The following is a 27675-nucleotide window of genomic DNA, read 5'->3' as shown; positions in this document are numbered from 1 at the left end:
CCCTGAGGGCTTTCATCCCTGCTGGGGTACCTAGGGAAGCTGGGGCCCCAGGTGCAGGGGCAAGGCCATACTGCTGAGGTCCCATGCAACCCTGCGGGTCCTATACACCCTCCTCACAGCCCCAGGGGCCCGCCCCCTGCCCTCCCTGTACACTCCAGCTGAAATCCGAACACCTCCTGAGCACAAACCTGACCCCCCAGGAAGCTCCCAGAACACAGAGCCTCTTTCACCTGGACACCTGCAGCTTATGTAAGCAGCTCCAGCCCCTCTGGGGTCCTGACTTTTCTTACCACAGATAAGAGTAGGTTGAGGTGAGGATAGAGGAGGAGGTAGGACAGTGGGAAGTGGGGGTGACGGGGCTAAGCCACACACTAGGGCAGCATCTGCAGGGCAGAGGCTGACAGCGCCTAGGTTAGGGGTGGGGGCTGCCCTCAGTGGCTGGGAGCCCCAGGTGGAGCCCCAAGTGGCAGACTTCCTGGACACTGCTCACCACAGGCTGGCACCGGGCCTGGACCCCGTCCTGAGCCTGCATGTTGCCCTTGGGAGTCCTAGACTGGGTCCCGAGCCTGGGCGTCCTGTCAGTAAGGTGAATGCCCATCACTTCCTGGGAGTCTGGGCTGGGTTGTGAGAGGACCAGGTAGGGGCCTGGGAGCACGGGAGTACTGGGCCTCACCCTCTTAGCTCCCCATGTGGGGTTTTGTTTGATGGAAGGGTCAGAATACTGATCGGGCGGCCCGACCCTCTCACTGACCCCCACGCTGAGGCTGAGTGCCTGGAACAGAGGCAGGAAGACCAGGGGTTCCCCTTAACTGCCCTGCTTGAGCATTTTTAAAGGATTCCACCCCCACCCCACCCCAGTTTCTCCTGTGTGGCCTCTGACTTTTCAGGGCTTGGGGGACGGGGACTGGGTCCTGTGAGCTGAAGCTAGATCTGGCTCTTGAAGATGCCTCCCAAATGGCCTCCAGAATAAAGGGGAGGGTGATGATAGAGCCACAATTAGTGCTAGGGTCCTGCTGGGGTGGCTGGGCCTCCAGCTCTGGGCAGCGGGCTATGAGGTGGCCCTCTGGGACCCTTGGTTTTCTAACCAGGGAGTCAGATTGAGAAAAATGAGAAAGGTCCTGGAGGGAGGGGGAGCCCTGCAGACATGGGGACATCCGAGGCCTCCTGTGAGGTGTAACTGGACCCCTCCGACCTGCTGGACATGGGGCATCTGTGGTCCTGACCCCGGCTCTCTTCCTCCACCTCCCAGGGCCCGTCCTTTACATAAGGCCCCAGCAGGCTGGGCCCTGGGCCAGGCCCTCAGCCATGGCCTTCACAGATCTGCTGGACAGTCTGGGTGGTGTGGGTCGCTTCCAGCTCATCTACACAGCCCTGCTGCTGCTGCCTTGCAGCCTGCTGGCCTGTCACAACTTCCTGCAGAACTTCACAGCTGCCGTGCCCCACCACCACTGTCGAGGCCCCACAAACCACACTGCGGCCGCCACCAACACCTCGGGGGCCTGGCTGAGGGCCATCGTGCCCCTGGACCAGCTCGGGGCCCCTGAGCCATGCCGGCGCTTCACAGAGCCTCAGTGGGCCCTCCTGAGCCCCAACACCTCTGCCCATGAGCCGGCCACAGAGGGTTGCAAGGATGGCTGGGTCTACGACCGCAGCGTTTTCCCATCCACCATCGTGATGGAGGTCAGTGGGGGCCAGGGTGGTGTGGGGGGCTGCCCACCTGAGGCCGAGGCTGGAGTGCCCCTCTCTCCCCTGCAGTGGGATCTGGTATGTGAGGCCCGCCCCCTCCGAGACCTGGCTCAGTCTATCTACATGGCAGGGGTGCTGGTGGGTGCCGCCGTGTTTGGCAGCCTTGCGGACAGGTGAGCCTTTAGGGAGGAGGGCCCAGCCACCCGAGCCTCTCTATTAATTTTACGTTATTGCAGTGTATTTGTATATAGATACTACGTTCCCGTGGTTCAAAATTCCAGAAAGTATAAGAGTCTGCAGGGAAGCGCCCCTTTCCTGCTCCTGCCCCACCATCCAGTAATTTCTAGAGGGCATCCTGGTTTCTGTGCATCTACCAGAGATGTTTTTGCGATTTTGTGGTTTTACATGATCCAAGCCAACAATACATATGTTCTGTCCCACCTTTATTATTACAAATGTCGGCATACCCCACATGTGCTTCTGTACCTGGCTTTTACTTCATGTTAAGGCCTCTGCATGTTCCTTTAGAAAGCTTTCTGGTCCTCCCTACCTCCCTACTGAATTCTACTGCATGGATGACCAGAACGAAGCATGATGGTTCCTCATGACAGGCAGCAGCCCTGCTAGAGAGACACCAGGGAACACAACATAGCACATGGCTCTGATGAGGTCGTCTCCACACCTTCTCTGTCCTCTCTTCTGCCTCCTCCCTTCCTTCATCCTCCACAGCTCCGGGGGGCCTGCCCCAAACCTGGAGGGCAGACTGGCTCCTGTGCAGCATGCCTCAGGCACCTCATGGGCAGCTCTGTCATGACCCTGGTCACTCTGTGTCACAACACAGCCTGGTCTTCCCAAGTAGGAGCTGTATCTTACCCATAGTGTCACATGTGTTTGTCACCAGCCCCCAGAGCAGGACTGTTACTTAGAGGTGAACGATGCAGGTCTGTGTCAAAGAATGAATGAGTGAACACGTGAGTGTATCATGGGGCATGTAGGGAAGAAATGCTGTCCACTGCCTTCATGGCCTGCTGCCCTCCAGCCACACCAGACCCTCACTTCTGAATGGAGCAGTGGCAAGGCCAGACTGGGATAACCCTGATGCCCTGAACCCTGACCTTCAACCCCTTTGTGGTGTGACAAGCCCCCGACCCCCCTGACCTCCCCAACACCATCAGTTCAAATGAAGACTTGACCCTGGGGTCCTGCTCCCACTGGCCCCTAAGTCCTGGTGGGTGGCCTTTGTCCAACCAGAAGTTCACTCGGGACCCTCGCACCAACTGCCCTACCTGCCTCTGGACCTTTGCAGAATCCCTGCCTTTTCCCTAGCCTGGAAGATTAGGAGCTGGGTTGGGAGACCAGACATACTCCTAGAGTGAGGGGACAGAGAGAAAAGGTACCTCTTTATGTCTAGTTCTGTTCCACACCTGTTCACGGCAGTTCTCCCTCCCTGACCAACCTCTGCTGTCGATGCCTGGGGCCCAGCGGACACACCTGTTCTGCTAGGAGGGGGCGGCCTGGGGGGCAGCTTCCCCCTGCCCTCCCCCAAGGGCCCCCACAAGGGACCTCTCTGCCACCTCCGGAAGCTAACCTGTGCCTGGCTCCTGGCTCAGGCTGGGCCGCAAGGGCCCTCTGGTCTGGTCGTACCTGCAGCTGGCAGTTTCAGGGGTCGCCACGGCCTACTTTGGCTCCTTCAGCGCCTACTGCATCTCCCGGTTCCTGATGGGCATGACCTTCTCTGGCATCATTCTCAACTCCCTCTCACTGGGTGAGTCCAGCCAAGCAGGGGCCTGGGTTGGGAGGGTGGCTCACGGAAGGGGGGATGGCTCCCTATCAGCAGACATCATTCCTGTTGCATTGTGATGGGATTCTTACCCAGTAACTTCAGCTCAGGACCCCACCGGGGGTTCTTGGGTGACCTGGACTCTCAGCCATGGCCCTGGGTTGAGATTTGCCCATCTGTACTCTGAGAGGGTTGGGTTATTTCCTCTGTGCAATAGTCAACACTAACCACTTTGTGCGCACCTACTGTATACCATACTTAGTAAGCATCTACTGTATGCCAGGCTCAGGGTGGGGACATAGCAGGGACCCGAGACACAGTGGTCCCCAAGGTTGCAGGCAGCCCCAAGGGTATGTGGTTCCAAAAAAAGGCAGGGCTCACCTGGGCTGCAAAGGTGGTGACTCCTTAGCATCGTGGTGGAGACCTGGCCCCCTGGAAGCCAGGTGGGAATGTCCCCCACTCCCAAAGTAACAGGGTCCGTCCCCACTGAGGCTGGTTTCAGGTAGCTGCAGGTGTCTCTGGCATGGAGCACTGTTAGTATGTTGGAAGGAATAAATGCTACAGATGAAGCTAAAGCCCAGAAAGAGAATAAGCAAGCAGTGAGTGGGGGGTGTGGAGTGGCCAGGGAAAGTCCTCACTGAGAGGGGTCCGAGCAGAACTTGCAGGAGGGAGAAAGTATGCCCCACAGCTATCTGGGGGAAGAAGATTCCAGGTAAAGGCCCCAAGGGACCTGCATTTCTAGGGGGCTCAAGAGGAGGGGGTTCTTGTGGCTGGAGCAGAGCAGGGAGGGGAGTGGTGACAGGAGGTCAGGGAGTTGGGGGTCAGATCCTTAGATCCTGTGGCCATTTAGACTATGCCTTTGACTCTGAGTGAGACAGGAGCCCCTGGAGAAGCCCAAGCTGAGGAGAGGTCTGACCTGATCTGACTTAGTACCTGCCAGGATCCCTGTGGACCCTGCAGTCACCAGCAAGCGGCAGACTGGCTTGGGCCAGGGGGTAGCAGGAAGAGGCAGGAAGGGCTCTGCTGGCTTCTGTTGGTAGAAGCAACAGGATTTGCTGATGGACCAGACACACGGCAGGAGCTGGCGGCTCATGGAAAAGGAGTGTCCTCATTAATTTGTTACAGTTGCCTTGTGAGAATGTGCATGATTTATTAACCAGTCCTCCATGCATGGACATTTAGGTTATTTCCAAGTTTTGCTGTTTACAAAAAAAAAAAAAATCATGTTATTAAGAGCCATTATATTTCTTTTCCTACCAACTATTTACCTGTTGGTTTTTTTTTTTTTTTGGTTTTGTTTTTTTTTTTTTGCCTTTTTGTTGTTTTCCTATCGAAGTGTAAGAACCCTTCCAGTATTAGGGTAACTCATAATTTACCTTTAAATTTGAGTTGCAAATTTTTTGTTTGTTTACTTATTTTTGCTAACATTATGACTTGACTTAATGGTATTTGCTTTTTTTTTTTTTTAAGCCTGTCAAGGTATTTGTTTTCATATGTACTCTTATTTTCATAAAGTCAAATTTGTTGATCTTCCCTTTTATTGCTTCTGGGTTTTGTGGCATTTTTAGAAACGACTTAACTGACTCTAAGATTGAAAAAAAATCGCCATGATTTTTTCTAACATTCTTGTGGTTTTTATTGGTTATATTTAGTTCTTTGGTGCACCTGTGTCTCAGCAGATATCTGGAAAACTTTCAAGTAGCCAGAGTCGCTCTGAAGGGCACAGGTGAATTAGACAACTGTGTGGGCTATGAGCCCCACTGATCCTGTTCCTGATTTTCTCTACAGTCGTGGAGTGGATGCCCACCCAGGGCCGGACCGTGGCGGGGGTCTTGCTGGGGTACTCCTTTACCCTAGGTCAGCTAATCCTGGCCGGAGTGGCATACCTGATCCGCCCCTGGCGGTGGCTGCAGCTTGCCGTCTCCATTCCTTTCCTCATCTTCTTCCTCTATTCTTGGTACGTCCCGGTTAGAGGGGTGAGGGAGGGTGTGCTTGGTGACTGAGCCCCTCCTGTGACAAGTTTGGGCTATGCAGTGACTGGGACCTGCTGGACATGGTGGGGACTGAAAGAGGGTTGATGCTTGTGGGGACCACAGGCTCACAGGGACTGCCCACGACTCTTGGGAAGCTCTGATAAAATCCCTTACATGAGTGTAGGGCTCCAGAACATTCCAGTGGTTTTGCCTCATCAGTTCCTTTGCAATCACAACATGAAGGGAACTGAGGCATGGCCCAAGCAGGGCCCATGACTTATTCAAGCCACACACCAGGTCAGAACCAGATTCAAAAGTGGCTCTGTAAGTTTCTAAGTGCCCTTCAGTGTGTCCTTGTCTGATGTTCTCTGCAAAAGGGATGTCCTCCAGTCTTCGTGACTCTGTGGGCAGCAGGACAGTTTGCTTTTTTCAGGTTCTGAAAGAAGGGGAATGAAGGTGTACTCGGCTTTGGAGAACAGAAGGAGATCTACTCAACATTGCCATGTTTCATCCTTCTTTTGGTCCCAGGTGGCTGCCAGAGTCATCCCGATGGCTCCTGCTTCATGGCAAGTCCCAGCTAGCTGTGGAGAACCTGCGGAAGGTGGCTGTTATGAATGGGAGAGCGGAGGAAGGAGAAAGGCTGACCAAAGAGGTAGGCAGCATGGGTGGAAGAAAGGAGAGAGACTGTTTTGAATCTGGCTGGTGGCCCTGAGATGCACCAGGACTTAGTAGCTTCCCAGGACTCACCCAGTCTCCAGGTGAAGGCGGGGAATAAACAGAGAGGGAAGAGTTCCAGTGAAGCAAAAATGTTCAGCCATTGGGCAGCCCCGGTGGCGCAGTGGTTTAGCGCCGCCTGCAGCCCAGGGTGTGATCCTGGAGACCCTGGATCGAGTCCCACGTCAGGCTCTCTGCATGGAGCCTGCTTCTCCCTCTGCCTGTGTCTCTGCCTCTCATTCTCTCTCTGTGTCTCTATGAATAAATAAAATCTTAAAAAAAAAATGTTTAGCCATTGAATGGCAATGTGATCTGAAGTAAATAACCACTTTGGTTATCAGTCTATCCATCTTTGCAATGGGGAAATAACCCCATTCACATTGACACCTAGCTGAAATTTAAATAAGTAGTAAGATAAAATGAAATGAAAATATTAAAATAGAAGTCATAAAATGAAATGATCAAAGAATCAATAATAAAAGTACCATTTATTATAAATACTGTCTTAAGACAATTACCATTTATAAGATAGTTACCATTTATTATAAAGAGGTATGATTCTCCAGCCCCCTGCTAGGCACTCTGCTGGGGCTTTAGGTACATAATCTGATTTAACTTGTTACTTTTGCGGATGAGGAAACTGAAGTTTGAATGTTTTGGGTCATTTTCCTAAGAACACACAGTGGGAAGTAGCAGAACCAGTCAGAACCCCTGCCCTTAACCACTGCCCAAGCCGATCTCAGAGTCTTGGGACTCACACTGGAACCTCTTCTTCATCCCAAAGCTCTGGAAATGATTTGTTGAGAGCCATCAGTCCCGGGATGGAGAAGAGACTAGAACCAGCTATCTTGCCGGGGACCTCAACCTTGACCTTCCTCTCCACAGACGAAGGGACTCCTGACAGGAAAATAGGGTCCCAGATCCTTCCCATCTGCTGATCAAACTTTCCTTGCCCAGGTGGTGAGTTCCTACATCCAGAGTGAGATTGCAAGTGTCCGCACCTCCAACTCCATCTTGGACCTCTTCCGAACCCCGGCCATCCGAAAGGTCACCTGCTGTCTCATGGTGGTCTGGTAGGTGATGTGCTCAAGCACAAGTCTTTGACCTGAGGCAGAGACTCACTCGCCTTTTATCCCTACTTCCAAACTGTTCTCGAATAGTCTTTTTTTTTTTTTTTCGAATAGTCTTAATGCAATGAGCAGGTGAACCTTGTGAATTCAAACTTGTCCCTACCCTTCTCTAGGGTCCTCTCACCTTCTGCTTGGCACTGAGATGTGGTCATAGATGAAACATCTGTGCTGACCTAGGGACCCTACATCTGGACAGTGGATCTCACCTTGGTGGGGGGTGGGGCACCCATTAGAAATCACCCATGCAGCTTTTCTTTTTTTTTTAAATTTTTTATTTATTATTATTATTTTTTTTATTTATGATAGTCACACACAGAGAGAGAGAGAGAGAGGTAGAGACATAGGCAGAGGGAGAAGCAGGCTCTATGCACCGGGAGCCCGACGTGGGATTCGATCCCGGGTCTCCAGGATCGCGCCCTGGGCCAAAGGCAGGCGCTAAACCGCTGCGCCACCCAGGGATCCCCCCATGCAGCTTTTCCAAAATGCACCTTGTCTCACCCTGAAAGGTCTTGGGGGCTCTCCAAGAGATTCTGGGAAGTGTCCTCCTCTAGAAGAATACTCGTTGGTCCAGGGGGCACACAGGGAAACAATAATGTCTATGAGGTATGACAAGTGTCCTTATAGCAGTTCTCCTGGTTGGGGCTGCTGAGGGCTCCATGCAGAAGATGGCATTTAAGTGGATTTTACAAAAATGGTTGTGGAGTTTGCCAGGTGACCAGGAAGGAAGTCCCAGCAGCTACATCAATACACATGAAGTGTAAAAAGGATAAAACCACAAACACAATCCATTCACGTTAGCACAGACTGGAAGCTGGCAGATCCTAAGATAAGGATCTGATTTTAAAAAGGCTGGGGATCATTTCAATTTCACTTCCCAGGATATGATATCCTGGACATGTAAATAATAAGGGTTGATATTTGTGAAGCAGTGAACACAGGCCATGAATGATCTGTTGTCTGGAGGAGATCCAGCACTCTTGATTAGTGGTTACTAGCTAGGCTGTGGTAAACCAGACTACCTAAGTGACCTTGAGCAAGTCAGTCAGCCTCCTGGTGCCCCAATTTCCTGCTTATATACCTACCCCGAAGGTCTTTTTGAGGGCTAAACATTTAGACATGTAACCCCCTGACATGGCCAGGGTAAGTGCTTGGGTAGAGTCTAAGCTATGATTTAGGTTGGGGCTGTGTCCCCTAGACACTAGAAATGTAGGATTGTCCACCACTCTGGACCTTTAGAGGGCTTCTGCCCTGACACTGTTGCCCATGGGGCAATTCTGGCCCTCGGCACCCAGTGAGCTCCTCAGAATCCAAGTCAGGGAAGTGATACTCTACTGCCAGCACTCTGCGGGCCCACAAGACCCTCTCTTCACTGTCCTCTTCCCACTGGGAAGAAATATCATGAATTAAAAATTCCAGTGTTGAAAGTCCCCTCTTGGATCCTTCTGGAAAGAATAAGCTAAGGCCCATTTCTGTTAAAAGAAAGTAATTTGGGCAGCTAGTGACTGGGTCACCCAGATGGGGTTTCTGCTGGCAGGTGGGGACCTTTGAAAGGAAGAGGAAGTGTGAGGAACTGGTTGACTTTCACAAACTTCTGTTGTAAATGCCTTCCATTAACTTGGATTTCTTTTTCTCCTCTGGCTTTTTTCCTAAACTACAAAAGCACTGCATACTCATTGAAAAAAAAAATTTTTTTTTCAAACAATCCAGAAACATAAAGTCAGTATAGTGTATTGATTATGAGGCAGGACTCAACTGTATTTCAATTTAAAAAACAAGACAAGGTTAAGCGTCTGCCATCAGCTCAGGTCATGATCTGAGAGTCCTGGGATCGAGTCCTGAGTTGAGCTCCCTACTCTATGGGACTCTGCTTCTCCCTTTCCCTCTGCCTGCCACTCCCCCTGCTTGTGTTCTCTTTCTCTCTCTCTCTCTGTCAAATAAATAAATAAAAATATTTAAAAATAAATTAAGGCAGGACTCTGGAACCTGACTGCTTGGATTAGAATCTCAGCTCTGCCACAACTCTGTGTGATCTTAGGCAAGTTCCTTAAATCTCTCTGTATCTCAGTTTCCCCATCTGTACCATTGATATTATAATAGTGCCTACCACAAAAGGTGGTTGTGAAGATTAGAAGCAATAATGTATGTGAAGCCAACACTTAGTAAACTCAGTACTGACATTTGATAAACAGATGTGCACCTGTTATCACTGTATGAGAGGAATGTGATGCTTCTCCTCCCTCTCTGCTCCCACCCCATCCACAGCAGCAAGCTCCACCACACACATCTGTATCCTTCTAGACCTTTGCACACACAAGACATGCACATATATTATAAAAATGGGCTAATACCATACATACATATCTGCTACTTGCTTCTGATAACTTAATCATATCTGTAAATATCTTTACAGTGCTACATGAATCCAGCTCATGAAGTAGGTCAGAATTCTAGGCATAATATGGTTGAGTTCTCAGCTCAGGGGTTCTTACAATCCTTATTCTTTTTTTTTTTTACTTTAAGATTTTATTTTTACTTATTTATTTAAGAGAGAGAGAGAGAGAGCATGAGTGGGGCAGGGGGAAGGGCAGAGGGAGAGAGAGAAGCCGTATTCAGCAAGGAGCCCGACACGGGGCTCAGTCCCAGGAACCTGAGATCATGACTTAAGTGGAAGGCAGACACTTAACCTACTGAGCCACCAGCCACCCCACAGTGTTTTTCTAATGCCACAGATTATTTTAACCTATTTTTGAACTTTCACTTGTCCAATATCATGTTTGTGAGGTGTATCCAGGTTGCAGCATATAATTTAGTTCTTCTTATTGTGTTGCCTTCCATTGTATGAATACACTCCTTGTGGAAGGCAGAATAAGACCTCCCTCCAAGATGTCTAATCTAATTTATCTTTTTCTTTTTTTAAGGATTTTATTTATTTATTTATTTGACAGAGAGAGAGAGAGAAAGCAAGCACAAGCACGGGGGAGGAGGGGAGGTGGAGAGAAGGAGAAGAAGCAGACTTCCCATTGAACAGGGAGCCTGATACAGAACTTGATCCCAGGACCCTGAGATCATGACCTGAGCCAAAGGCAGGCACTTAACCAACTGAGCTACCCAGGAGCCCCTAATCTAATATTTCAAACTTTCTGTGAATATAAATTTATTCCAAATGTAAAAAAAAAAATATCCAACCAAAATTATACCCAGAATAAATAAATATGTGTGTGTGTGTGTGTGTATACACACACTATCAATGAATACTATTGATCCCTGTCCTAATCCCAGGAGCCTGAGGATGTTCCCTTACGTGATATGAGATAATAGAATGTATGTATATATATATATATGGCTTTCTGCCCCCAGTTTCTGACACAGAACTCCTAAAACCCTCACAATTTCCTAAATGATAAAATCACTAGGAGGCAAGTAAGAATTTTGTCTTTGTCCTGGGAGCCTCGTCTTCCTGTTCATGTCACAGCCCCATGTGACCCAGTCAGGATCTTTCTAGAGTCATCATCTTTGATGGTGCAGGATGTGGTGGTTGCGTGAGCCACGAGGAGAAAAATATCATTTTGGGTTATTGGAGACTATATTGGTTTCACATAACAGAGCAGGGACCTGATCCTTGGAAAGTCATTCTCACCTCTAGATGAAAATAGGGCACATGGTAAAAAGCAAGCTTTTTTGGTTTGAGGTAGAGAGAAATAATAAGCTGCTAGACAGGCTCAGACCAGGACCCCTCCATGAAATGCCAGAAGTCTTTCTGAAGTGCTGAGGGGCAGTGGGGTGGCTTTGCAGTGGACCTCTGGGCAGGGGTTGGGGAGGAGGGGGATAGAGATTGAAAGTCCAGGGCTTTTCTGTGGGAGTCTCTGTCCTCATCTGAGCCCTGCCTCACTGCCTTGGGGTTCGGGTTCCTCCACCTCTTGCCAAAACTGCACCAGAAAGAAGGCTGGAGGTTCTTGTAGAATTTAGTAGGCAGGGAGTCCCACTGTTCATTCAAGAGACATCAGGGCAGGGAAACATGAAAGATGGTTTTGTTGTGTTTCAAGGACACAACAAAGTCTTTTCCATGAGGGGGAGGGGAATAGCGTTTCCTTCCTCGAATGCTTGTCTCCACACCAGACTGGAAGCCCAGAGAAGGCAGGACTTTGGCCATCTCATTCCTGGCCTTATGCCTGGACACAACACAATATTTCCATGCTTTGAAGGAAGAAAGGCAAGAGCATCTACAGTGGGGAGAAGGCAGAAGGGGGAAGAACACAGAGAAATACCAGATAGAGGGGGAAAGAGAGAAAGCATGAGGCGCAGGTCAGGGAAGCTGAGCCAAGACGAAGCTTCGAGAAGGGAATGGTCAGTGGAGAACATGGAGAGGCAGTCCACGCAATGACTGTGATGTCCAGGCAGGATATGGAGACTGAGGAAGCAGGACTGTCTTTCCAAGGTCAGATTATCTACTCTAAATAAGTCCCAACCAAATAAAGCTGATGTCACACTGCCTTCCCTGCAGTGTGAAGGGCTACAGGATGTTTTGTCTGGGTGACTTTGTCTTCCAGGGGGTTCAAAATACTATGTGGGGGGCCTTGCCTCTCCTCTCCACCTTGGAGGAGCCAAAATCAGACCTGAATTTCCCCTGGGCCCCCTCAGATCTGCCTAGGGCCAACAAGAATGATGATGCATCTTTTCTTTCTCTCCATCTCCCTTGACTCACAAAGCTGGGGGTAGGTGGGAGGGATGGTAGGCGTTTCTCAGTAGGTGCTAAGGGGGCAGATGCTTGGAGAAAGCCCACTGCCAAATTCTGTTTTTCCACACACACACCCCCAATATACTTTCAGGGAAACAGAACCAGGTCGACCCACCTGGACTCATGGGGGCCAATCCCATTCTTTTATTATTAAGTGGGGTAAAATACACATAGCATAAAGTTTTGCCGTGCTAAGTGTTTTCATTCCATTGCTGTGCAAACCATCCTCCAGGACTCTTTTTTACTTTGCAAAACTGGAACTCTGTTTTTTTTTTTTTAAGATTTATTTATTTATTTATGATAGACGTAGAGAGAGAGAGAGAGAGAGAGGCAGAGACACAGGAGGAGGGAGAAGCAGGCTCCATGCCGGGAGCCCGATGCGGGACTCGATCCCAGGACTGCAGGACTGCGCCCTGGGCCAAAGGCAGGCGCCAAACCGCTGAGCCACCCAGGGATCCCCTGGAACTCTGTTTTGTTTTGTTTTGTTTTTTTAATTTTTATTTATTTATGATAGTCACAGAGAGAGAGAGAGAGGCAGAGACACAGGCAGAGGGAGAAGCAGGCTCCATGCACCGGGAGCCCGACGTGGGATTCAATCCCGGGTCTCCAGGATCGCGCCCTGGGCCAAAGGCAGGCGCCAAACTGCTGCGCCACCCAGGGATCCCCTGGAACTCTGTTTTTAACCCACTAAACCACAACTCATTCTCCCTCCACCCAGCCCTTGTGGCAACTACTGTTCTCCTTTCTGTCACTATAATTCTAACTACTTTAGGGACCTTGTATAAGTAGCATCATGCAGTATTTTTCTCTTTGTGACTGGCTTATTTCTTTTTTTTTTAATATTTATTTATTTGATAGAGAGAGTGCACAAGCAGGGAGAGTGGCAGAGGGAAAGGGAGAAGAAGGGTCTCCGCTAAGCAAGGAGCCCGATGCGGGGCTCAATCCCAGGACTCTGAGATTATGACCTAAGCTGAAGGCAGATGCCCAACTCACTGAGCTACCCAGGCACCCCGTGACTGGCTTATTTCAGCTAGTGTACTGTGCTCAGGGTTCTGCACCATGGGAGCACTGTCAGTATTTCTTCCTTTTGAAGGCTGAGTAATTACCCACCTACACCACTTATTGTTCATCCATTCAGGAGTCGGTGGACACTTGGAGTCCTTTCCGCTATTGTGAACGATGGAGCTATGAATATGGATATTCAAACATCTCTTTGAGACATTGCCTTAGGGACATTTTAAATTTCTCAGGGGGGATCCCTAGGTGGCTCAGCGGTTTCACGCCTGCCTTCGGCCCAGGGCATGATCTTGGAGTCCCAGGATCGAGTCCCGCGTCAGGCTCCCGGCATGGAGCCTGTTTCTCCCTCTGCCTGTGTCTCTGCCTCTCTCTCTCTATGTCTATCATAAATAAATAAATAAAAATAAATCTTTAAAAATAAAATAAAATAAATAAATTTCTCAGGGGATGTCTGGGTGGCTTAGTGGTTTAGCGCCTGCCTTTGGCCCAGGGCATGATCCTGGAGTCCCAGGATCGAGTCCTGCATCGGGCTTCCTGCATAGAGCCTGCTTCTCCCTCTGCCTGTGTCTCTGCCCCCCCCCCGCCTCTCTGTCTATTATGAATAAATAAAATCTTTTTAAAAATAATAAATAAATAAATAAATAAATAAATAAATAAATAAATAAATATCTCTGGAGACCGCCCTCCCACCCCCCCACCCCTACTCCTGCTGTGGGAACTCCAGGTCTTTGTAGCCAGATTGACTGTAAACCTCCCTTAGCAGAAGCAGCCACCTTCAGGGGCCGATTTCTCAGTAAACACTGGGAGACGCATGAGGGTCCTAAGGAGTCTTCTTCACCTTGTTGGAAGGCTCTCGTTTTCTCCTTCCAGCTCTTAGATGTGATGCTCAGCTCAGCCACTGAAGGCTGGGGATGGAGGCTGGAGCAGTGCAGACAGGGAAAAACACTCACATTCTGGAACCCACAGACTCGGACTCCAGGGAGCAGGTGGTTAAGCTGGAACATGGAGGGAGGAGCCTGGGCTCTAAGACCCAAGTCATAGACTTGGATTTGGTGGGGAGAAAAGGGAACAGGTTAAATTCAGGGGATTTTAACTCCCCGAAATTGGAGTCCTGTGTCATTCACCCTGTGCCATCCCCTGGGTGCAGGACGGTGAACCATGGGCTAGAGCAGGACCATTCTGCTCCCTCTTCCAGGTTCTCCAACTCCATGGCTTACTATGGGCTGGCCATGGACCTGCAGAAGTTTGGACTCAGCGTATACCTGGTGCAGGTCCTGTTTGGGGTCATAGACATCCCGGCCATGCTGGTGGCCACCACCACCATGATTTACGTGGGCCGCCGGGCCACTGTGGCCTCCTTCCTCATCCTGGCCGGGCTCATGGTGATCGTGAACATGTTTGTGCCAGAAGGTGAGCCATCTACTTCTGCCATGACCACCTGGGAGTCTCTGGGGTTTGGGGTCTGGTGGGCAATGAATACAGCAAGGGAACAAGGCTGAGGGATGTTCTTCTGGATCTGAAAAGGAAGTGAGTGTCAATTAGCAGGGTTTTTAATGAGCATTCAGGGCCATGGTGGAGAATCGGCAAAGACGAGAGTCTTTGCCCTTAAAGCATTTACCTCTTGTCAGATTGATGACCTTTGAAAACCCAAAGGCTCAAGGCCAATGCCACCAGTGTCAGGGAATGGGACCAAACCCTAAGTAGCTAAAGAACAGTCCAGTGATTCCAGCAAGAAGCCAGAGCTGAGTATCGGAGTCCTAGAGCTTGTGTGAAGCCAAGGCCCATGGCCTTAGGCAACTTGTCTGATTTCTTGGTGCTTCATTGCTTTCTTATAGAGTGGATGGATTATTACTATTAGTACTTTGACATATTTTCTTCCAATCTTTTTTCCTTCTTGCAGATTTTGTATTTGATATATTATATATATATATGATTATGTGTATATCTTATTTATGTATGTATAATGTATCCCTATTTCACTATATTATAACATAAGTACGTTTCCTCATGTTATTTATTTATCTATCATTATTATTATTTTTTAAGATTTTATTCATTCACTTGAGAGAGAGAGAGTATGAGTGCACAAGTGGGTGGAGGGGCAGAAGGAAAGGGAGAAAGACTCCTCACTGAGTGGGAAGCCAGACTTAGGGCTCAACCCCAGGATTCTGAGATCATGACCTGAGCTGAAGTCAGATGCTTAACCAACTGAGCCACCCAGGCACACTTATTTATTATTATTTTTAAAGTAGGCTCCATGCCCAGCATGGAGTCTAACATGGGACTTGAACTCATGACCCTGAGATCAAGACCTGAGCTGAGACCAAGAGTTGGATGCTTAACCAACTGTGCCACCCAGGCACCCCAATATACTTTTCCATGTTAATATCAACATTTTATGACCTTAGCTTTGTATCAGTATATAATAATTCATCTAGATTGGTGTTTTACAACTCTCGCTGCACATTGGAATCTCCTAGTGATCTTTCAAGAAATACTCAAACTTGAGCCTACGGCTCAGAGACTTTAATAGAGAGGGGGTAGGGCCCAAGTGTGGATGTTTTATAAATCTCCCCTCCTGGTTCCAGTGTGCAGCCAGGGAATGTACGATAATTTCCTTGACCATTGCTTCAATGTTGGGCATGTGCATTGGGGTTTTACTGTTTATAACCACTAGCAGGACAAGGTAATGATAGTAACAGCAAATATTTAATGAGCACTGAGCCCTTTGCACTCATGACATCACAGCAATCTTATGACAACCCTGTAAAGCAGGTGCTGGTATTTCCCTCATTTTACAGTTGAGGACAGGGAAGGAGGCTCAGGGAGGTCAAGTGACAGTAACCGAGGTCACCCAGCTGAGTCAGAGCTGGAATTTGAACCCAGGCCTGACTCCAAAGTTTGTCCTGCCTTGGGAGGGGGTAAAAGAAGGCATAAATGAGATTAGGGCAGTGCGGGGCACTCTGCGGCCTAGGTGGGAAAGTGAGGTAGTGGAAATCCCAACCCCCTCCTCCCATTGCTGTGTTTCCCTCCTCCTTTTTTGGGCTCCAAACCTCAGCCTCTGCCTCGACCCCATACCCCACCACTCCTGAGCAGCCTCTGCCTCCACCCCATACCCACCACTACCCCTCTGCCTCCCTGATCCCCTTTGGGGCTCTGAGCACTCCCTAACCCTGGCTCTGCCTACCCCTCTGCAGATATGCAGACCCTGCGCACAGCCCAGGCTGCACTAGGCAAAGGCTGCCTGGCCAGCTCCTTCATCTGTGTGTACCTGTTCACTGGAGAGCTATACCCCACAGAGATCAGGTGGGTGCACCTGCCCCAACCTGGGAGGCCCTGAAGCTCCGGGTTGACACCTGCTGGGTTTGCTGAAGCTAGATGTCCTCTCCTTTCTGTCTACCCCCCGACACCCAAGGCCTGGCACTCCCAGCCCTCTAGGCAGTCTGGGCCACAGCCACTGACCAGTTCATACTTTTTAGGCAGATGGGGATGGGCTTTGCCTCAGTCAACGCCCGCTTTGGGGGTCTGGTTGCACCCCTGGTCACCACGCTCGGGGAGTTCAGCACCATCCTGCCACCCATCGGCTTCGGGGCTACTTCAATCTTGGCCGGACTGGCCGTCTGCTTCCTGGCCGAGACTCGCAATGCACCTCTGGTGGAGACCATTGAGGCCATGGAGAGGAGGTGAGGAACCTCTGGGCATGGTGGGGTAAGGATGGCCAAACAGGCTGCAGGTTCCCATGAAATAACTTGGGGCCATGAGGGTCCTCTGACTGCTGTTATGATGTCACGGGTGGTGAGCGGGAGCCATGCGGGGAAGACCAGCCTCCCCTGCCCACCTTTGTCTAAGAGGCTTCACTTTCAACAGACAGATCCAACAAGGATAGTGAAATAGAACAAAGAATAAACTGTAGACCAGGCACAATGGGAACATGAGTTGAAGTAAAGCCTGGCAGAGAAGTGGGGATGACGGTTTGTGGTGACGAGAGGTACCATATTCCAAAGCAAAGACTGGCCGGTGGGGCTGCCATGGTGACCTTCAAATCTGGCTCAGAGCTTCCTGGCAACAGAAAGGGAGACCCTGTTAATGACTTTTGTCGTCTTATGAGAGAGGTAAAGGGATGATAGTTCTCTGGGGAAAGTGAAGCTTTTCTCAGCAATTAGCATTAAAAGAAATTTCTCTCGTGGATCCCCTTAGGGAGGTCACTGAGTAAGCTGACATCCTTGATGAGGTTTCTAAAAGTATCAGGGCAGACGTACTGCATTTCTCTGCAACAATGGGGTTGGTGAAGGCCCTTGGTTTTGAAGAATGGGGCCTGGGAAGGGAACGGAGCCCAAGTTTATAGCTTTCTCTGTCTAGCTTGATCCCACAGCTGGAGCCATCTGTGCCCAGAGACCTGTGTTTGAAATCCTTAAAATAATCCCCCATAAACATCCTACATCTAATCTGAGCCATGGACGAAGGCTGGACTCACATAGATCAAGGACACATTCTTTGGCGAGTCCTGTCAATTTTGCCTTCAAGATATATTAAGAATCTGTCCATCTCCCTCACCCCTGTGACCATCCGCCTTCTGGTCTGGACAGCTGTAAAAGCCTCAGATGTTCCCCTGTTCCTTCCACTTTATTTTTTATATAGCGACTAGTATGAAAGGCTTGCCATGTAAAGAATTACATCGCTTCTCCTTGCAACCCTTCCCTGGCACCTTTTTACAAAGTTGAAGATAAAATCTGAAATCTTACAAGGCTCCCAGGATCTGACCCCTGCCACCACCAAGGTACTCTGTCTGGAACGTTCCTCCCTTTGCTCTCTGCCTTTTTAATTCCCACTCATGCCAGAGGTGTAGGTCTAAACATCCCAGATATTGGGTAAGCATTTGTCAATAACCCAATCCAGAGCCTGTTTGCAGGTGCTCTGAGATGTTGCCTGAGGGACCCAAATACATAAGAAAACAACTGGAGGTGTGGCTTCCCCTGACATTACTGTAATGGTTTTGGCCTGGGCATTTTTAAAGTCACATTTTGCTTACCCTGGCTATAGAAAAAATCCCAGTATACTACTATATGTTGTTACAGATGTGAAACAATTACATAATGGAGACCATTTACTAAAAATAATTTTATTATATTTTATTTATTTATTGAGACAGAAATAGAGAGAGATCAGGGGGAGGGGCAGAGAGAGAGAGAGAGAGAGAATCTCAAGCAGACTCCATGGCAAGCGGGGAGCCAGACATGGGGCTTGATCCGACAACGCTGAGATCACAACCTGAGGTGAAATCGAGTCAGACATTTAACCAACTGAGCCACCCAGATGCCCCTAAAAATAATTTTATTTTTAAAAATAGTTGAGGACAACCCGTTATTTCTCACAACAATTTGCCTATTGGGTCTGACCTAGCTGGTCCCGACAGAAGTCCATTCGTCCCAGAGTCTGTGGAGGAGCTTGTACACATTGGAAAACTAACTGATATCTAAAATGCGGGAAGCTCTCTGAAGCTTCACAAATGTTGTAGAGTAGTCCCAGATCTCATATTGTTTTTATCATTTATTTTTTATTTTTTTAAAAAGATTTTATTGGGATCCCTGGGTGGCACAGCGGTTTGGCGCCTGCCTTTGGCCCAGGGCGCGATCCTGAAGATCTGGGATCAAATCCCACATCAGGCTCCCGGTGAATGGAGCCTGCTTCTCCCTCTGCCTGTGTCTCTGCCTCTCTCTCTCTCTCTCTCTCTCTCTCTGACTATCATAAAAAATAAAAAATAAAAAAATAAAATAAAATAAAAAGATTTTATTTATTTATTCACGAGAGATACACAGAGAGAGGCAGAGACATAAGCAGAGGGAGAAGCAGGCTCCCGCGGGGAGCCCGATGTGGGACTCAATCCCAGGACCCCAGGATCATGACCTGAGCCAAAGGCAGATGCTCAACCACTTAGCCACCCCGGTGCCCCTATCGTTTATTTTTTAAATTATATATGTGTGTGTGTTGAGTATGATCTGGAACACTCTCAAGCTTACACTTTTTGTCTGAACTCTGGGAGAGAGAGTTGTTGAGAGATCTTTTCCAAATACTGCGCTGCGTAGTTCTTTCAAACAAAGATGTTCTCCTACATAACCCCAATAGAACCATCACAGTTAGAAAGCTAATATTGGTATATGATTTTTATTTAATTCTCAGGGCTCATTCAAGTTCTGCCAGTCTTCCCTATCCCAGCCCCCTTGCCCCACCACCAACGTTCTATAAAGCAAGAGGATCTGGTTCAGAATCACAAGTGGCATTTGGTTGTTGCATTTCTCTCAGGCTGAACTAGGTCCTCGGGTGTTCTCTGGCTCTCTCGACTCCAACACTTATACAGGGTTTTATAATAGGAAGGACAAGCAGGACTCCACGAAGCTCACAAGGCTTTCAGGAGCTGAAGTATACAATACAGTAGGAGGAAGAAAAGGCAGGCAAACAGGTGCACCGCCCAGGGTCCTCTCTGCCCTCGGTTTTGTCTCTCTCACAGGCTGTGGGCATGAAAGTGAGTTATCTCAAGCTCAGGGAAGCCAAGGCACGAGTCTGATGAGGGGTTTTTGGTATCCCGTTGGTCACAGCTAATATCAGGTTGTATAACCAGGTAAACCAATTGCAGACCATAAACCCATGATTTTCAATAAACAATGTTAGATAAGCTGGGACAGGTTGGCTCCAGGGGGAGCGTCCCCTTTAACAGCACCTTATAAATTACTGGCTAGTACATTTCATCCTTGCTGTGTGTGGTTAATGGTCAGTGTCTTGGTTCCAGGTGTCTTTGAAGATGAACACAGAGCTGGCACAGAGTAGCTGTGAGTTAACAATGACCTTGACTGTTTTGAAGATTACAGACCAGTTAATTCTGTAGATTTTCCCTTGCTTTGGGTTTTGCCAATGTTATAGGTTGTAGCTTCTGCATCTCTGGCAGTGCTGTCACAGAAGTGATGCTGAGTCATGCTCATTATATCCCATCAGGTGGCACATGATTTTGATCTGTCCTCTGATTGGTGATGTTCCTCTTGATCCCTTCTTTTTTTTTTTTAAGATTTTATTTATTCATTCATAAGAGACAGAGAGGAGAGGCAGAGAGACACAGGCAGAGGGAGAAGCAGGCTCCCTGCAAGGAACCCAATGTGGGACTTGATCCTGGACCCAGGGATCACACCCTGAGCCAAAGGCAGATGCTCAACTGCTGAGCCACCCAGGCGTCCCCCTCTTGATCTCTTAATTAAGGAGGTACCTGCCAGGCTTTTGCACTGTAAAGTTACTCTTTTCCCCTCTGTAATTAACAAGCATTTTGTGCTGAAGTACTTTGAAACTATGTAAACATTCTATTCCTTATCAAACGTTCAATTTATTATGTACATATTTGTATCATTATGGATTTGTAAATCCTTATTCTTTAATATATTATACCCTATTTTGATGCTCAGTTTTCCTAAATTTGGCCAGCATGAACCTTTTGACTTCTGTGTTCTTTTCAAATTCTTTAAGCATGTCCTTGTTTTCTGGCACAACCAGATATTCTAAGCTCATTTCCCCATAGTTGTCTTGGCAACCATTTCTCTGAGCATCCTGGTTCATTTTAGTATAGAATGGTATTTATAAGCCAAGATCCGTGGGGGGCCTGAGGGGCTCAGTTGGTTGGGTCTGCCTCTTGATTTCGGCTCAGGTCATGATCTCAGGGTGGTAAGATTGGTGCCCTGCCTGGGCTTGTGGAGGCTCTGCTTGAGATTCTCTGTCCCTCTGCCACTCCCCCTCCTTCTCTCTCTCTCTCTCTCTCTCTCTCTCAAATAAATGAATCTTTAAAAAGCCAAGATCCAGATGTGAGGGGCTCATTATTATGGGGTTTTTCTGCTCTCAAGCCCTCTCAGTGGATAGAAGCAGAGAATATATGAATATACATATAGACACATGGACCCATACATCTTTTTTTTCTATATCTGTAAATCATACTGAAAACCATGAGTCATACCATTACTTCCAACTTTAATCCAACACCACTTACCACCAGGTTTATCTCAGTTTTCTCCCTTTACATATTTAACTCCCTTCTCTGACAATGAGAAATCTGCCTTCCCTTAACCTTAACATATTTGCTTATTTGATCAGTCCCCCAGCATATAACCCTTCCCTCTCCTTCATGGACCCCTCCATACCCTACCTGGGCTCCAAAACCCCACACTGGGTCAACCCTCCATGTGGACACTTACCTTGCTCTGTGCCACATAATGGCTTTAAGATCAAATTGTTCAAGAAGAGAAGGGAAGAAAAGTCTTCCATATATTTTTGATGACACAAGTTGTCTCATAAACAGATAAGACCTTGACCTCCTCACTCCTCTAACCTCACACCCCTCTAGATTCATCCTTGAGATCGTAGCAAGTGTAATGATGCCAAGAGGTGGACTAGCCATACTCAAAGCCTATTTCCATCTCATATAAACTTTTGCATAAGAAATTTAAACCTGTGACTTATCTTTTTAAAGATTTTATTTGTTTATTTGAGAGAGAGAGAGAGAGCATGCATGACAGGAGGCAGAGAGAGAGGCCCAGTTGGGATGGGTGGGGGGCTTTACCAGGCTTGATCCCAGGACTCTGAGATCATGACCTGAGCTGAACTCAGATGCTTAACCAAATGAGCCACCCAGGCACTCCTAAATGTGACAAGGAGGACACAGACATGATGCTTTTTTAGTAAACATCTTAGGCAACAAAATCTGCTCTTGGGTAGGCACCAGTAGGAGCAAGTCCAGATGCAGCCCTGCCATGAGTGAGTTGATAAAAATAGTGGACACTGATCAGGGAGTTTTTCCCAGAGTTCTGGAGGCCAAGGATTTTACCTGGTGTTTAATTTAGCCTTTTTGAAATCTTTTTTTTTAAATAACATTTTATTTTTTTTAAGATTTATTTATTCATTAGAGAGAGAGAGAGAGAGAGAGAGAGAGAGAGAGAGAGGCAGAAACACAGGCAGAGGGAGAAGTAGGCTCCATGCCAGGAGCCCGATGCGGGACTCGATCCCGGGACTCCAGGATCACGCCCTGGGCCAAAGGCAGGTGCTAAACCGCTGAGCCACCCAGGGATCCCCGCCTTTTTGAAATCTAATCTACATATTAAATTATTATTCAATCAATTCCTCCTATAGGTCAGACACAGTGCTAAGGGTGGTATGTAGAGTGAATAAGACAGATGTGACCTTTGCCCTCTTGGAGGTTATAGAGTAAGGTGCATCGAGAACAAATACACAAAAATAAATATGTAATTAAGAGAGAATAATTGAGGGATGCCTGGGTGGCTCAGTGGTTGAGTGTCTGCCTTTGGCTCAGGGTGTGATCCCGGGGTCCTAGGATGGAGTTCCGCACTGGACTCCTTGCGGGAAGCCTGCTTCTCCCTCTGCCTATGTCTCTGCCTCTCTCTGTATGTCTCTCATGAGTAAATAGAATCTTTAAAAAGAGAGAGAGCAAGAATAATTGAGTGATTGTGGATGCTTCTAGACTTGAAGAGGAGAAGAAATTAGCCTGGCTGAGAAGGGGACAAGTGTGTCCCTGGGAAAGGGAAGAGCTTATGCAAGCCCCGTGAAGTCCCAATAAGTTGGGAGGAGCTGAGTGATGGCCAGATATGAACTTTAAAGATGAGCCTGGGGAGGGGCGGGGGCAGCCCTAGAGACCACTCTGAGAATTTAGGCTCTTAACTCAATAGAGAAACCACTGCAGGACTTGGAGGAAGGATCGATGTGGTCTGATTTTTAAAAATCCCTTTCCGTTTCCTTTGCATTAGTAAATCTCAGCCTAAAAGGGGCCTTGGGTCTAGGAATTTAGAGAAGTTGCTCTGGAACAGTTTTTCAACCATTTTACATTATCACCCTCCCCCTAACCATACCCCACCCTCCCCAAAACAATTTAATACCACAGATATACTATCTGTTCATATACCATAGCCCTTTGAAAGCCACAAACCATTGTAATATCTCAGATTTTTTTGTCCCCCCTCCCTCAAGAACTAGTTTTTACCCCCTGGAGGCAATATCACCCCGATGGAAAATAAGTACTCTTCCACAATGCTTACCTGTTCCAATAGCCATAGAACCTCTTGAGTTAAGATTTTTAGAACCCCTGAGGGGCTTATAATCAGATACCTTTAATATGCTCCTGCATGATTCCCAGGCGTTCTGGTCCGTGGGCTTCTTCAGTAACTTGTCTGAGGTTCTTCTTGACAATTCCCTTCTAACCAAATAGGAGTCAGAAAAAACTCAACTTATTCTGGTTTGGTAGGAAACAGTGATGTTGGGGAACGAGAGGCAAGAAATGGCCTCTCTCATGAGTCAGTCAAGTAGTTTTCAATATCTGGACAATAAGAATTCAAGAACTCGGGATGCCTGGGTGGCTCAGTGGTTGAGCGTCTGCCTTCAGCTCAGGGCGTGATCCTGGAGTCCCAGGTTTGAATCCCACATCAGGCTCCTTGCATGGAGCCTGCTTCTCACTCTACCTGTGTCTCTGCCTCTCTCTGTGTGTGTCTCTCATGAATAAATAAATAAAATCTTAAAAAAAAAAAAAAACTGAAGAACTCCTCACCCATTTCATGTTTCTCCATTTCTACTCTCCACAAATAATTATGAGTGCTGGTCCCAGGTCTTGGGTGTCAAGGATTAAGATGAGAAGAAAATGGCTCTTTCCAAGGTTCATATCACCCATCTCCAAGATGGCTGCAAGCCAAGAGGGATTAGCTGTAATGTACCTTTTACCTCTGGTTCCTGGGTTATGTAAAGATATAAGGGAACTTCCTCCATACTTACTTCACAGACTGACAAAAATCCATTTGTTTATCAATTATTTCATTGTAAATTACTCCCATCCTTCATTAATCACAAAACCAAATACTGTATCTCCGGGATGGTCTGTGTGCCTGGTCTGGGGCCAGGTCAGCCTCCATGACCAAGTTGAGCTTATGCCCCAGTTTGTTGAAGTAACATAGCAAAGGAATCTCTTTTCCGTAAGAATAGAACATACACAAAGGAGGAAGTGCTGATAGAAAATAAACAGGGGAAAGGTACTCATATCATAATGAAAGAAATGCAAATTAAAACAGGGAAGAGGTAATTTTTAAATATCCAATAAGGAAAACATTTAAAACACAGTAGTAGTCAATGACAACAGGAAGAAGGAAACTCCTGCAACATTTCTTGAAGTTTCTCTCACGGAGCATGAGATGGAAAAATTTTCATATTCTTCTAAGTAGCAATGACATTGCCAGGGCTCTGCCCTAAGGAAATAAGCTGAAATGTGGACAAAGTTTATTTATAAGGATATTCATCACCATGTTTAATATGCCAGGAAAAAATTGTAAACTCTCCAGATCTCCAACAATTTGAACAAAATATGATATGCCGTGCAATTGTAGGAAGTTACATTGACGAAGACTTTCTTTTTTTAAATATTTTATTTATTTATTTGAGAGGGAAAGAGAGAGAGCATGCAAGCATGAGTGGCAGGGAGGGGCAGAAGAAAGAGAAACAGGGCAGCCCAGGTGGCTCAGCAGTTTAGTGCTGGCTTCAGCCCAGGGTGTGATCCTAGAGACCAGGGATCGAGTCCCATATCGGGCTTCCTGCATGGAGCCTGCTTCTCCCTCTGCCTGTGTCTCTGCCTCTCTCTCTCTGTGTCTCTCATGAATAAATAAAATCTTTAAAAAAAGAGAGAGGGAGAAACAGACCCCCTGCTGAGCAGGGAGCACAATTCAGGACTCCATCCCAGGACCCCTGAGCTGAAGGCAGACATGTAACAGACTGAGCCACCCAGGAGCACTTGATGAAGACTTTTTAAGGGCATGGGGAATGTTTACAATATAATGTTAAATAGTATATTGAAATTAATTATGATATTTTCCTAATTATGTGAAGAAACATTGATTAAGGGACACTTGCCTGGCTCAGTCAGTGGAGCATGCAACTCTTGATCTTGAGGCCATGAGTTCAAGCCCCATGCTGGGTGTGGAGATTACATAAATAAATAAATAAATAAATAAATACATACATACATACATACATACATACTTAAAAAAAAAGAAATAGAGACTCCAAAGAGAGAAAGAAATATATTAAAATGGTGACAGTGGTTGCCTCAAAGTATGAGTGACATTTAATTTTTTCCTGGCTACTTTACATTTTAAAAATTATCTCTGGGGGTGCCTGGCTGGCCCAGTTAGAAGAACATGCAACTCGATCTCAGGGTCCTGAGTTCAAGCTCCACATTAGGTAGGGATTATTTAAATAAATTAAACTTAAAAAGTTTTTTTAATTAAAAAGAAAAATAAATAAATAAAACTTAAAAAAATTTAAACATAAAAATTATCTCCAAATTGTCTATATTGAACAGGCTTTCTTTGGTAACCAAGGGAGAGAAGCACACAAGGAAAGCAATTATAAGAATCCAATTAGATTGTTTCCCAGACACAGGGCAGCTCCTCTGGAGGCCTAGAAGCTAGGGAAGGGTCTGGGAAGATGGTAATGATTCTTAGAGCCTGCCAAGATGATGGAAAGACCCAGACGAGAGGCAGCAGGGCCTAGACAAAGTTGCAAGGCTCCAATCAATGGCCTTCCATGGAGTTCTCCCACTGGTAGTAGGGACTTAGAGAGGTGAGGGCTGGGGGATGGATTTTCAGCCTTTCAGCAGGAGAGCTGGCACTCCACCAAGGCCAAAGCCCAGGCCATCGGTCAGCTGGGACCTCCTGCCACCCTCTCACTCACAGGGAGCACCAGCTGCATGGCTGAACCCAGCATGTTTTTAGTGCTTATTGTATTATATTTCAGACATTAAAAAAAGGAGACCATGGATTTCAGTTCACACAACAGGCCACCTCTGGTCTGGTCATCTTTGCTCATACAAAAAATTTATTTATTTATTTATTTATTTATTTATTTATTTATTTAATTTATTTATTTATAAGACTTTATTTATTTATTTGAGAGGGTGAGAGAGAGAGCACAAGCAGAGGGAACAGCAGAGGGAGAGGGAGAAGCAGGCCCCTCACTGAGCAGGGAGCCCAAGGAGGGGCTCGATCCCAGGACCCGCAGGATCCTGACCTGAGCTGAAGGCACACACTTAACCCGCCAAGCCACTCAGGTGCCCCCATGTGATGAATTTTTAAAATAGTATTGAGCAAGCCTAACCATTGCAGCAGTTGAATCTGGAGAATGTCTGCCTCTGGGTTTTTAGGAATCATCTTTGGAAGGGATGGGGAATCTATTGGCAGGAGCTGAGGAGAAACAGTTTCCTGTCCCTCAGCCCCCACAGGCACACAACGGGTAAAACCAAAATGCTGAATGGACTCAAAGGACATAGAAAGGCTACAAGGCTTCAAGTGCAAAAAAAGAGAGAAATGGAGGACAAGTGGAACGAACTGTTTCTTTGTGATTATGTGAAGAAATAATCACATGCAAAAATGCCTTAAACTGTTGAACTAAAAGGTTAGAAATAAGAGCTACAAGGTAAGGATAAAAACTCTGATAAAAACATTTGGAACATTGAAAAAGTTCTCAAACTGGAGCGAGCTAAAAGTAGACCAAAGAAATTGGCAAGAGGTGTTATTATTAAAAAAAAAAATGAAGACTAATGCAATTATGCAGAATAAAACATTTTTGGTCGCACAAGGATAAAATAAAAGTGACCAGAACACAAATCATTTCAAAGATAGAGGGATAAAAATGAAAAAGTCAAAACTGCACCTGGTCCAAGGACAGAGAGCCCCACGGGCAGCCCTCACACTATTTGGAAGGCTATTCTAGATGACTTCCTTGTCACCTCCCCACCCCTGATTCTCTTCCCTGCTTCGGGCTGGCTGATTCTCTACCTGGAGCAGAGGGAGAAGAGCCCTGACAGTGCCAAGTCCCCTGGGCTCTCTGTGGCTGCCCCTGGTCCACAGGTGAACCAGGCCCAGCACCAGCAAGTTCAGCGAGCCTGGTGCCACGATGACCAGCTGGGTGACCTTGGGTGCATGTCTGACCTTGGGTCCTCATTGGAAAGCTTTTTGACCTTGCAGTCTTTCCTTGAGGTGCCCCATGAGCACTAGAGGAAGGGCCGCCATGGCTTCTACCTTTCTTGGGGGCTTTAGGATGGTAGAGACACACATCGTGAATACTGTGCACATACCACCTGCTTCTCACCACTTCCTTTCTGCCTTTCTGGCTTGTTTTTCCATTGCCTTTTCATTTCAACAGAGTCAAAGAAGGTCTTTCCAGGAAGGATCCGGAAGAAAAGAGGGAAGAAATTTCTCTCCAGCAGCTGGGAGCTTCTCCCCTCAAAGAAACCATCTAAGCTGCCATGAGAGCATGCTGGCAGCACCTCATCTGATGTCCAGACACCCTGGGGCTTTTCCTGATGGAGGGTGAGATTGGCCAAGGACCATGGTGGCTCTGCCAGCCCATGCCAAAGAGCTGTCCACAAACCAGGGCTGTGGTTACTGGTTACCACCAACAGCCAATTGATATCACAAATATGTACAAAGTCAAGAGAAACCATGTCCAGGGACCAAAGGAGGAACTCTTTTTCTTTCCCATCCCTGAATCGGCCCCTTAAAACCTCTGTTCAAAAAAAATAAAAAATTTAAATTTAAATAAATAAAGAAATAAAACCTCTTC

At 47.4% G+C, this 27675-nt stretch overlaps 1 protein-coding gene across 5 annotated transcripts; it reads left to right on the top strand.

The window, feature by feature from the left end:
• Positions 1 to 3: 3 nt before the first annotated feature.
• Positions 4 to 27675, top strand: LOC129503236 (solute carrier family 22 member 20). Of its 5 annotated transcripts, none has more exons than XM_055315229.1 (10): positions 4 to 1680; positions 1756 to 1859; positions 3297 to 3451; positions 5255 to 5423; positions 5968 to 6091; positions 7111 to 7226; positions 14231 to 14445; positions 16233 to 16341; positions 16519 to 16718; positions 27256 to 27675. In XM_055315229.1, exons 1-10 carry the CDS (start codon positions 1306 to 1308, stop codon positions 27360 to 27362), a joined length of 1674 nt encoding a protein of 557 aa, XP_055171204.1. In that variant the 5' UTR covers positions 4 to 1305; the 3' UTR covers positions 27363 to 27675. The 5 variants fall into 5 exon arrangements, with proteins under 5 accessions (XP_055171204.1, XP_055171205.1, XP_055171203.1 ...); XM_055315230.1 differs by having other exon boundaries at positions 16515 to 16718; XM_055315228.1 differs by having other exon boundaries at positions 16515 to 16718; positions 26324 to 27363.

The sequence above is a fragment of the Nyctereutes procyonoides genome, unplaced genomic scaffold (assembly GCF_905146905.1).
Source record: "Nyctereutes procyonoides isolate TBG_1078 unplaced genomic scaffold, NYPRO_anot_genome, whole genome shotgun sequence".
NCBI classification, from domain to species: domain Eukaryota; kingdom Metazoa; phylum Chordata; class Mammalia; order Carnivora; family Canidae; genus Nyctereutes; species Nyctereutes procyonoides.
This window is presented reverse-complemented; position numbering and strand designations above follow the sequence as displayed.

What these genes read in the sequence shown, in the direction of transcription:
- LOC129503236 (XM_055315228.1), top strand. Translation starts at nt 1,306, where the DNA reads ATGGCCTTCACAGATCTGCTGGACAGTCTGGGTGGTGTGGGTCGCTTC. An exon ending in ATCTTCTTCCTCTATTCTTG is followed by an intron (nt 5,424 to 5,967) that starts GTACGTCCCGGT and finishes TTTTGGTCCCAG; the next exon opens with GTGGCTGCCAGAGTCATCCC. An exon ending in GAACATGTTTGTGCCAGAAG is followed by an intron (nt 14,446 to 16,232) that starts GTGAGCCATCTA and finishes ACCCCTCTGCAG; the next exon opens with ATATGCAGACCCTGCGCACA.